Source organism: Mandrillus leucophaeus, unplaced genomic scaffold (genome assembly GCF_000951045.1).
Source record: "Mandrillus leucophaeus isolate KB7577 unplaced genomic scaffold, Mleu.le_1.0 Scaffold203, whole genome shotgun sequence".
In the NCBI taxonomy this organism is placed as follows: domain Eukaryota; kingdom Metazoa; phylum Chordata; class Mammalia; order Primates; family Cercopithecidae; genus Mandrillus; species Mandrillus leucophaeus.
In genome coordinates this window covers 3265497-3278079 of record NW_012102066.1, presented here as the reverse complement: position 1 = coordinate 3278079, position 12583 = coordinate 3265497, and the positions used below count along the sequence as shown (strand labels likewise).

Sequence of the window (12583 nt, the reverse complement as noted above, 5' to 3'; positions counted from 1 at the left end):
TGAATCAGTTTGATAAATCAGTAAGCAGCCATTTAAGTGGGATTTATGAAGGTCATTCAGCACTATGAAAAAACATATAATAGTATGTACAATTTAATGGCAAATGAAAAGAACAGGATACAAACAGTGTATAAATATTAGTATGGAAACACATAAATATATTTAAAAGACATGCAAAATATTAAAGAATGATAATATTTGTTGTCTCCAGGTATTATATTATGAATAAAGGATGTATGTCATTTTCTCTGAGTTTTCACACTTTCCTTTATATATTTATATTACTTGTTTAACTGGAAACAATGTTGACACTCATCTTATTTCTTTCCTAAAATCTTGCTTCTGTCTGGCTTATCCATGTCTATCAGTGGTCATAAATCTTCTCAGTTTCTTAGGTGTTCTGACCTGGAGTTCTTAAGTTTCTATTTTTCTTTTCCTTTCAACCTTTACATGCTGACAGTCCCTATGTACCATAAAAATCTTTTTCCATGATAGTCTATCCATTCCCTCACTTTCTTCTGCAAACAAGGCTCTCAACTACTCACACCAGAATGCATATAAAAGCCTCTTTGAAAACACACCATGTGTTTTCCACAAGATTTTCTTCCTCAGATGTTTTAGAACGCTCTCCTCTGATATTTACCTTTACTTCCTATTATCTATCCATTTAAAACTTGGGCTCCATTATGGCCTTAATATGTTCTACCATATAATGTCTTTTCAACTCATTAATCTATTTTTCAAATTCGTTAAATCCCCTACTTTGCGCAAACAGATTACATTTCTCCCTTCAGGTTACAACAGAGTAAGGAACACAATATTAGTTGTCGACAAATCCTACATTCACGGTTTTATTGGCACTGAGGATGGGAAATGATGTTAACAGACAGCAGCATGCTTATAATAAGCGTAAGGCATACCAAATAAGCCTAGTTATCTTTTTTATTATAGATTCACAGCCTTACATCAGGGGAAGGATTTTGACAGGTGTCTGAAAATGCATCTCAAAACATCCCTGTAGACAGGACTGAGAGAGGTGAGCTAGATGATAATATAATTCAACAAATTAACGAATGCTTGAATAACTTTACCCAAAGAGTCTGGCATAAGATAAAGGTCAACCTGGAAAGGAGGTTCTGTAGATATGCTGCAGGGCTTCCTAACTGCTACCGATCTTCACAACATTTTTGAAATCAAAGACATAAACTAATTATTTCACTAAAACTGTTATCAAGTTTGCCAACTGAAAGAGCTGGAAACGGTAGTCAATACACTGTACCACAGGAAGAAAACTAAAAAGTCCTAGAAAATCAGAAATGTCAGGCTGACATAAATACAGAATGTCAGGCTGATGTAAATACAGAATGAATCCTTTCATCCAGCTTCTGAAAAACTGCATGCAAAATGGGTGATTTCAGCTAAGTGTAGGAAAGAGCTTTTTGGCATGAGACTGACCCACAGCCACAATCCATGTGGGCCGTGCATGGGGACAGATGGTGACAATGAAGGACAGGTCGCTTGACTAAGGGGATGGCTTCACTGTATGTTACACATTGACCAAGGTTTGTCAATACTGATTTCATATACTCCGGGTGTTTGAAATGCCAGGATGCTGTTAAATAAAGTTGTGCAACCAAGAAATGAATTCATTTACTACTAAAAAAATGTTAAGCTAGGTGGGTTTTTCTCTAACAGTTTGTGCCTTTCTTGCACATCTGATGCACTCTTTTGTGACTAAATAGTTCAAAACTTGAAGATAGGATGTTGAAAGTCAGAAGGGAAGGCAGTCCTGAGTTATGCCCAACAGCTGCTTCATCGTGTTCATGCTCAAATCAATTGCCAAAGGGGCAGAAGACAGAACTTTTCAATCTTTCAGTTACATTCTTAGATCTCACAGCGTTTTACATTCCCATGTAGAACAGGAAAGTGCTACAAGATGAACCTTTGTATGTAAGAAAAGATAATGATCCTAGTCATCATTTGTTTTTCTTAACAATTGTTCACAACTTCAAATATGCAAAATGCACTAACTTGATAGCAATTTACCATTGCAGTTCACAAAAGATTAAATTTATCAAATAATCGATTTTAAATAAGTCATCTGACACTTCTTACACATAACTAAGGAAAAAGTATACATTAAACTTCCATCTGCTACAAAATTTGTTAATAGGCTGAATGCAAAGATACTACAGAAGGAACTAAAATAAAGTTCAACATCATTAAACATCTTGATCATTTTAAAAATGAGCTTAGACGATTAAAACACATAGCCATTCTCATAGAGTCAAATATTCTAATGGTGGCAGAAAGCCCATACACAAATAAATGTGTTTTAGATGGTGATAAATACTATAGGAAAAGTAAGGCAGGACACGGTGGTGGAGAACATCATGGGCAGGGGAAGGTTGCTATTTACAAAGGGTCATCTCAGAAGACCTCTCTGATATAGTAACATTTGGTCAGAAACCAGCATGTTATACAAAAAAAGCAGCCAGTCAGAGACAGGGGGAGGGGCTCATGAAAAGGAAGGGGCTGGGGTGAGGTGAGACAAAGCAACACTGATGCAGCCAGTCCCTATGTCTGTTTCAACACAAGCCAAGGGCAGCTAAGGACTGCCAGTGTATAGCACAGACCACATCCATGGCCATTTTAGCTCACACAATGTACTAAAGCATGCATTAAAATCATCCAACACAGACAGAGGTTTTTAATCTAAAGCCCACCTATCCTACAGGGAGAAAGACCAAAAAAACTAGGTTTATATTCTCCGTCACTTAAATATTCATAGAATGTCCTAATTTTGCTTCTTGTTGGAGACTCCAAAAATTTTTGATGCAAATTGCTCCCTACAAAACTGACATATAGTAGCAAATCACTTATTACCCTTAAGCCAATTGAATGCTGCTGGGCATGTTGCAGAGATGTTGAGTTTGAGTTTTAAAGATAATCTGGCAATTTTATGGTAGCAGAATCTACTGTCTATCAAGGGCACCATGTGTGTCAACAAAACTGTATCATCAATTTAGAGAGAAGACAACTTATATCTGTTTCTCCATAGCAGGGGTCATGCATCTAAGACTCTGAAAACTGGTATCAAATCATTCAGACACGACTGAAAAGAAGGAGGGGATTAAAACACATCTGTTTTATGCCATAAAAAAGTGTTCTCTTAGGAGCCTGTCTCACGAGTCTCTATAATATTCTAACTGATGTTAAAACAGAATTTGTAGGATTATCAAATGGTTCCATACTGAGCTCAGAGATCTTAGAGCACTAGTAATTCCTCAGAAAAATATTACAAGTAAGTAGTAATAACAACAGCAAATATCACGTATTTTTCTTGATAGATTCTGTACCAAAGTGATAGAGAATATATCAATGGCAAATAATGGACCATCTTTGTCTAAAGGCCACCTACACTACACAGAGAGAAGAAAATTAGGCTTGTAATTTTTGTCCAAAAGAAACTGACATAGAGATTGGTTGTCCAATATGGGTTTACAAATTAAATCATTAGTGCAAAAATCTGTGTAACATTAATTTATACATGTAACAATAACATTGAAAAAAACTACTGTGTGAAACAATTACCTGCTCAGCCAATAACGAAGCTAAGCTTGAATATGCATCTGCAAACTCTGGACCATATTTAATGGAATCCTTCAGTAAGGTGATAGCTTCTTCCTTTTTCTCCTGGGACCTATAGAAAATAACGAAGGGGTGGGGGAGAACATCTTTTAATAACACTTTGTTTCAGTCCTCTGATTAGACTCTAAAAATCTCATTTCTTTTAGCAAAGGTTAGCTGATTCACTCTGGATTTTATTGCAAATGAATTAAACTACATCATCTCAAGGTGTTAACACTTTCTGTCTCTCTGAATTCTCCATGGAAAGAGATGTAAAGATGTAAATTACGCTTCAGGTTATCCACTTTTTTCTACCTTCTATTTCCTGCTGTGCACTCTTCGAGAGTTATAGTCAATATTTTGCAGGTTTGTTAATAAGAAACTTTGATCTTCAGAGGAACAATTTGGGGCACATTGTCTGGGTGGCATGAGAGCCAATTTACAATGATGTGAAGATATGTGGGTCCCTGTAGTACTGGTCACACCACTGCAGGCTGAGCTCCTAAGAGTGGCTGTATCTTCCAGAAACAAACCAGGCCAAACTGCCAACGTTAAACTTTGGTTTTATATCTAAGAGCGAAAAGATTCCATAAATAATTTATGAAATTAGAGACTACTGTGACCACCGGCTGGTTAAGAATAATGAGACGTTTCATCATCATATTTTTACTGAAAATTGAGGCTAATTCTGACTTCTTCATTTGGTTCTTCTCCCAGTGATGACACTTCCTTTTAAAGAGGATTCAAGGCCCAAAAGTCATTACCATTTTCTTGGGTAAAAGTTCTCTTTCCTGTTAAATCCAATGAGGAGACATTGGGTCATTATTCTGATATCAACGTCTTTGGGGCCAAAAATGTACAGTATTCGAAGTGACCAGTTTGCTATTAATACAGTTCCACAGACACTGGTCTCTCGTTAAGTGCTAGACATTGTGATTGTGCAATGAAGAAGAGAATCCTTTGCACTATAGCAAGGACATAGCCTAAAGGTCCTCTCCTCTTTAACAGTTACCAATATAGAGTTGTGTGCTTATGTTTTTACTGTGCATTGATTTAGCAATGACTATGTGCCATATACCCTCATATCTTTTCACATAACATTATTAATGTATTTCTCACAACAATCACATATGGTAGGTATTATCGTTCTATTATTATACTCATTTTTCTAATGAGAAATTTTCAATTCAGGGAAGTCAAGTGACTCATCTATGTTTATATAATCAGTCTGCTGAGTGCTCTTCCATCATACCGTATCTGCTGATTCTAACTTCTTAGAAATCCACCCCTAATGACCTTTCTGCTCAAAGTACGATTCATACACCAGTTTCAACAACATCACCTGGGAGCCTGTGAGAAATGCGGAGTATCTCAGGCCCCATTCAGACCTAGTGAATCTGATCCTACAGTTGCAAAAGATTCCCAGGTGATCTGTATGCACGCCGCGATTTCAGCAGAACTGTCCCATGAGGTATCAAAGGCAGCTGACAGCAGCTCCTGATACAATCCCCTCCATCCCCTATGCCCCATCCCTACAGCTCCAGTTTCTGAGGATGAAGTTACATAGAGGGAAAACTAATATTCACTCCATAAGTTTGAGTTCTTCAGTGTTAGAAGATTGCCTTGTTACATAAGGCAATTTCAACTAGCAGGGAGTTTCCTATCAGACCTTGGGGAAAAAAACCACCATGCTTCCAATATAGACCTTGGATTTAACAATTCAATGAAGCAAATATTTATCATTATTGATTATATGTCAAGCACTTAGCTGTTTCTCAGGAGTGGTGGTGGTCCATACTATACTCTCCTTACTAGGGTCTATCTGACTCCTAATGGGCTCTTGTTCTGCAAAGTCCTTTCCTTGAGAACAGGTATAACACCCGTGTCCTTAAGTGGACTGTCCTTGGGATGGCTTTCAAGTGGCATGGTTATAATTAATTTGTATTACAGCTCTCTTGGTGCTTTATTATTCATCCACTCATTTCATGGACAAACATTTAAAGAGTACCCATAAGACTCCATGGAAGTCCACTACATACACTCAAGTTTCTATTCTAAATATACCTTCATGTAATTCTTCCATTGGCACATGTTTTTTAAATGAAATGTATTTTTGTATCCCACTAATTTGTCTATTATTTTATGGTTAGCAGAACTCTTCCTCTAAAAATGCATGAATCTTTAATAACATTAATTTGGAAATCCTCTCAAAGTCCAAAGGAAGATATGGACTTTGAAAACTAAGGCTGAAAATTAAGTCCCTTGGGACATAATTTAGCTTAGATATTCTTCAAATCAGCAGAGAAAAAAAAAAACTCACAATATCGTCATAGCAATGATTTAAGGGTTTTCATTTGTCATGGCTCACATCAGTTAGAATGAAAACTTAGACCTTTTACATATGAACTCAGCAAGACGACCACTCAATACAGTCTATGAACCTAAATGCTTGAGGTTGCCCATGAGCATTCATGTGACACAATGGAAAGATTAGCATCAAAGTTATTCACCAAGAACCCAGATTCTTGATAAAAAACATCATTCTCTAAAAATCCTGTGAGAGACCAACAGACTTTAAAAAAAAAACACTTCATCATGTAGTTAATTTAGTATATGAGTATTACAAGATGCAAAAACTCCGGCAGAGAGGACATTTCTTTTTGGCTGTGTACTCCTGGATGATTCTCCTTTTGCCCGGGAGCCGCTGAGTGTTGTTAAGCACCAATGGGTCAGGCTAACAGACATCACATGCCACCTTGAGAGATATTTTTAAATTCTTTTTAAAGAAAGCCCAATAAGTTGATAAGTGGTGATTTGTTTTTGTTTCTAAAAGGGAGAGGAATGAAGACAATATTTCTTCTATAGTCTCTCTTGCTCACCCATTGGTGGGAGCTTATGGAATAGGTGTGGCTTTGACATAATAACTTAGAGAAGATAATTCATCTAAATAAAACCTTCCTTGGTTATACAGTAATGTGATTACTATGTGAGATTGAAACTTCATTTCAAACTGTTTCTGATGTTAGTAGCATCCCTTTTTCATATCTGTATTATAGCACATGTTTCTCTGATAATTATCTCATATTAAAAATCAGTTCGACAATACTATTGCATTATTGCAGACTTACTCAGCACCTTACTCAGTTTTGCTTGCTAATGCCTTGGTTTACACATCTGCTTTTAGTTCTCTCATTCTTCTCATTTTTATTATGTGCAGACAACTGAAAGAACTTTTTCTAGACCACTGCTTTCAACACATTGCCATATATAAAATTCTTTATTAATGTCCAACTACCTACAGATAGACTCTTAGACTAAAACCCTCTATAATATGGTTCTGACCAGCATTCCAAACATACCCAGGTAACCACTACTCCAGTGAAACTGGGTTGCCTTTGGCATCCATTCTGCAGTAACTAACAATGATCTACTCCATTGATAATCTTCACTGCACCTTAAAAATCACTGGGTATGCTTTAAAAAAGACTTTAGTGCTCTGAGGCTTGGCCTCTTAATAGGATACCCTCCATATGAATATGACAATCACCCAGATTTGAGAATTATGGATAGAATCCAACCTCAATTTACAGTAGTAGAGACTGAGATTCAGAGAGCTTTCGTGATTTGCTCTGCTCCTAAGCAAAAAGAAGGGACTAGCCCTAGGTCGTCCGTCTCTCACTCTGGTGTTCTTGCCTCACCACTTCACACATGGGTTTTCCCTCCTTCTTATTCAACTCTGGTTCCCAGTGACACCTTCCCTGACTTGCCCAGCTCAAAGCTCCTAAAAACACATAACAAAACTAAGAACATATGTATACATATATATGACCTTTCTGATGTTTCAGCTTTTTTTTTTTTTTTTATCATCATAGGAAAAATATGGTAGGAAATTGCTACCTAGAAGCCCCGTTCTGACCTCTGTATTTTTCTTCTCCAAGACCCTAGTGAAGTACATGTGGGAAACCCTACTGCTGCCTCTTGGGAGGGGGGTCCAGTTCCATCTAACAGTGAATGTGCCATGCAGACAAGTTTTTTAAGCTGCATGTTTCGCAATAGTTGTTTCCTGAACATTTAGTCTCTGCCAAGGACCATGCTAAGTAATTTACTCTAATTCTCATGAAGCATTATAAATTTGGCATAATTAGCTCCCTTTCAAAGATTTAGACAAAAATACCAAACACCATCACCCCAAATTAATAAAAAACTAAGGTTTAGAGAGCTCAAGTGATTTGTCCCCATTCACACAGCTTCAATAAGACCTGGACTCTAATTTAGAACTTCAAATCTAGACTGTTCCATTGAGGCCACACTTGGCATTTCTGTGTTCACTCACTGAAATGTTATACAATTCCTCTGCGACCACTGGGTCTCAAGTTCCTTCATAGGTGGGACCTACATCTTACTAATCTTACTTTTTTCCTCCTGTTCCAGAGACTAGAAAAGTGACTTGTGCAGAGTAGAAATTCAGTAATTGCTGCATTAGTTTTTTTTTTCCCAAAAAAACCCATAGTTTTACTATTTATTTCTAAATCTTTGTAAATCTCCTTAAACAAGTTTTCCAATATTTGAATAAAATTTGACAAAAGGTGACAATATGATTCCCCATGTTTCATTTTTGTTTCCACAGTTCTTTAAGTATTATAGATGTGATCCTAAGGAAGACAGAAGCAGCACAAGCCTAACTTAGAATCATAAGAAAATCAGAAGCACAGCATCCACATGTTGAAAATCTGTTACTTACCAAGCACACTGCTAAGCCACCTATCCACCTTACCACTACATGGTAGTTAAAAGCACAGACTCAAAAACCAGAAGGACTGGCTTCTGACTCTACATCTACCCCTTACTAGCTGTGTTTCCTTAGGCAAATTATCTGACCCCCATGTGTCTCAGGCACACAGTAGGTACTGTCTATGTTTTGGCTTTTATTATTAACTAATTTAATGTTTTAAAAATCACCCATTGAAACCTATCTCCTCTATTCTTTTCTTAATTTTTAAAACCAAGGAGAATGTGGTGTTTTTGATACAGTCTCTCCTAAATAATAGCTTTCCACATTTCAAATTATTCATAAAAAGTTTAGGTTACACATAAGAGTAATTTTTCTTTGTGTCTGATACCACAATAGATTTTTATTTGTTTGTCTGTTTTTGTGAGACCGAATCTCGCTCTGTCGCCAGGCTGGAGTGCAGTAGCGCAATCTCGGCTCACTGCAATCTTCATCTCCTGGGTTCAAGCGATTCTCCTGCCTCAGCCTCCCAAGTAGCTGGGATTACAGGTGTGTGCCACCACGCCCAGTTAACTTTTGTATTTTTAGTAGAGACAGGGTGTCGCCATGTTGGCCAGGATGGTCTCGATCTCTTGACCTCGTGGTCTGCCTGCCTCGGCCTCCCAAAGTGCTGGGATTACAGGTGTGAGCTACCACGCCCAGCCCTACAACAGATTTTTAATCTAACAATCATCATACCTAAATTCATAGCATTGTATTAAATGTAATTTAGCCATTTAGACTGAATTGACAGGTCAATTTCAAAGGGGAAAAATATTAAAATAACTTTTTTTCTCTGAACTGACCAAGTCCACGGGTCATTTTTCTGAGTTATATTGAAAGGCCTGGGTTAACTATCCCGTAATTGGTGAAAAATAGATAAAATCGAACATCAGTATATATCCTGTCCAATCAGGCATAGACACACTTGATTTTGGAGTCACACAAAAGAAAACTCTAAATCCTTTTAATAACTCATGTGATACTAAAGACACTAAGAGCAACAAGGACTGTCAGAGCTTCTGGTAGGGGGTTCAACTGGCACTGATGGAACTCTTAGGGATCCCTGGATAGGTAAAAAGTGCAGGTAAGCATAAAAAAGCATAAAAGTAGGTAATACCTAAAAATAGGTAAAAAGTGCTACAGAATTCAGCAATATTATTGCCCTGCGACATCAGGAATTTCCTTAACAGCTAAATAGCGTCACTAGCTGATGACTGATAATAATCCTCCGTGATCTAAAATATTTTGTCTTTACTTCTCCCTTACATCAACACTTCTGAAATTCTGGTGCATAAAACTCTCCAGGTGTTTGGTAAAATGCAGAATGCCAGGACTGATAAGATTCAGCAGGTCTGGGTGGGGCCCAGGAATCATTAAGATTTTAAACCTCTCAGGTGATTCTGCTTAGCATGGATGTTAGCCCATGCTTTAAGAAACTCTGCCCTGGTTTTGCATGCAGGATTTGCCTGATCAATTGAACCTGCATAGGAGGCTAAATAAAATAGGATGCTGAAAGCTAAAAAAACAGAATAAAGAAGACTTCCCCGGGACAATCTGACCAAAAGAGAAAGGTGGCACTGGCTGGTTAATTTGCCTCATGAAAGATACTCCTGGATAGCAGGAAATGTGGCAGAATGGGGTTAGGCAGAGTAGAACTCTGGGCGAATATTGCAATGGGAAGAGGCAGTTTTCTCTCTCACAGGGGCTCTACTGTGAATATCCTTGACTGCATATCCAAGTCTTAGCTCCTGTGTTATCCATCATAACATAAATAAAAATCTTCTAATATTTTGCAGCAAAACTCAACTCTCTCATATTTCCCCCAGGAGCTTCCAAAAGGCTAAAAAATTCCTGAGAATGTGTTCCTGGGACCAGTGACATCATCACTGATTTCAAAACAGAAACATTAAATTAGATCTTGTTCAGAATGTGCAAATTTTGCCATTAAACACTCATAGTTTCACAGGGAATTTTCCGTTTGGTTACACAGCATAGGGACTGTTTTTCCTGTGTGTTAAGTAAAAACATTTGCATCATCTCACTTTCATAGCTCCATGTCAGTGACAGATATTTAGCAAAAGCAAACAAGGTTTTGCCACATTTTTCTTTTAGTAATTAAGGACTGGATAAGTTTGTCAATTTAGAGAACTTTTTGGATTCTGTCTAAAGTCTCATGACATATTCATTTAAACTGAAAGCAGATGCTTGCTTTGAAAAAGTATTGACATTTGGAGAGAATGTAGGAAATGCCAGCAACAGAAATAAATGGATTTGGCGACCCTCTTGGTGGCAGTAAAATTCCCATTAGCCATGGTGTGAACTTGGAACTCCGGGCAGACCTCTTCATTACTATTCCTTTATCGGAGTGTTTGTTATTGTTGGATTCAAAACTGATGTTCCTCACAAATGAAAAAGATCATTTTTTTTTCTTTTTTGGCATATTGACTTTACCAGCTCTTATAAAACACTGAATTGTGAAAGTCAAATGGTAAATGTCTGACTGAGATGATCTTTACAGAGCACACATCTTCCTGTGGTTCTACTATCTTTCCTGTACAGAAAGAAAAGCAAATCAGATTATATTCTGTATAGCTTCCTTTAGATTCAAGTTTACGGAGCACACCTGGGAGATGTAATGGAAATACAGCATCTAGTTTACTAGGGGTTCGCTCTAATTTTTCTGCTTGAATTTTCACAGAAGCCACATGGAACTGTCTGGAGGACACAGATTCATATTATGTGGTTGTAAAGAATTTAAAAAAATGTTTTTGCCAGGCACAGTGGCTCACACCGTAATCCCAGCACTTTGGGAGGCCAGCGCGGGTGGATCACCTGAGGTCAGGAGTTTGAGACCAGCCTGGCCAACATGGTGAAACCCTGTCTCTTCTAAAATACAAAAATTAGCTGGGCGTGGTGGTAGATGCCTGTAATCCCAGCTACTGAGGAGGTTGAATTACTTGAACCCGGGGGGCAGAGGTTGCAGTGAGCTGAGATCGCACCACTGGACTCCAGCCTGCGTGACAGGAGCGAACCTCCGACTCAAAAAAAAAAAAAAAAATTTCAATTCACAGTCACACTCATTAGATAGGGTGGTGCAAAAGTAGCACCGGCCTAATAGTTAACATTCAGAGACTAGGCCCTGCCACCCCCCATCCTACCCTACTTCCATCTGGAAACTGAGAAATGGCAAGATGGAAAGCTTTGACGCTATCTAGTCACAGGGCAGCAGAAATGGAGATGCAGCTCACACACACACCTCACACTGGGGATGGCACAGAGTAGGTCCTGAGGAAAGGTTAGTCCTGAGTTCCGCTCCTTTGCTCCTTTGGAACGACTCTTGGTGTCTGTCATCCTCTGGATGAGGTCACTGCTCTGCACCCAGGCAGCGCAACACCTGCCCCACTGTGCCTTCCTCTGTAACTGCAGGGCTGGTTCTGTGCATGGAGGTGGGCTGGGATAAACTAGCCCCCAGCCAGCTTCACTTCAAAGTGCATGCAAATACATATGCTAAATCCTTCAGGGATTAAGGGAAAGTGTAAAAACAATGCTTCCAGGTAGGGACCTAAAAGGGAAGGCAGCTGAGAACAACTTAATTTAGTCAGGATTCATTTACCCCATAGCTAAATGGATGCTTTGATGATGCAGTTTAATGCATGTCCCTGGGTTTAGGCTCAGGCTTATGGCTGTCTAAATCTCAGCTCTGCCCTCACCAGCTGAATGATGTGTTAGATGCTTCCTCCCTAGGAGCCCCAGTGGCCAAAGAGAAATGTGCTTATTATTAAATAATCTCTACCTCTCTAGGTTCCTGTTAGGGTGGAATAAAAGAACATGAGTGATGTGCTTAGCAGAGTGTCTGGCACATAGAAGGAGGCAATAAATGCTAGCTCCACTTGCTCCTTTCTCCTCTCCAGCAAGATTCCAAGCTCAAATTTCTACCAGAAGCCTCACACATGGGTTTTTTTCAGCACAGGCAGGATGCTGTTACAATGTAAGTACTTCCTCTGGAGAGAAAAGGGACTTTCAAGTTCTTCTCTGGTCTTCTTTTGCTTGTACTTCTCAGTTAAGAGACCAGAAACCTGTAGTCGTAGTTAAAACCACAGATTCTTGCAGCTAGATAGTTCTATGAGATCACTTGTTCTCATCCTTTGTTTTAAAGAGATGGGGGCCAGACACAAGGGCTCA

At 38.5% G+C, this 12583-nt stretch overlaps 1 protein-coding gene across 2 annotated transcripts in view; it reads right to left on the bottom strand.

Annotated features, from left to right (window-relative positions):
* The window catches only part of TMTC1 (transmembrane and tetratricopeptide repeat containing 1), a 710718-nt gene that overhangs the window by 38473 nt on the left and 659662 nt on the right, over positions 1 to 12583 (bottom strand). For both annotated transcript variants that reach the window (XM_011979572.1, XM_011979573.1), the window contains one exon: positions 3595 to 3703. In XM_011979572.1, the coding sequence (XP_011834962.1) occupies positions 3595 to 3703 (109 nt within the window). The remainder of the gene's footprint in view (positions 1 to 3594; positions 3704 to 12583) is intronic.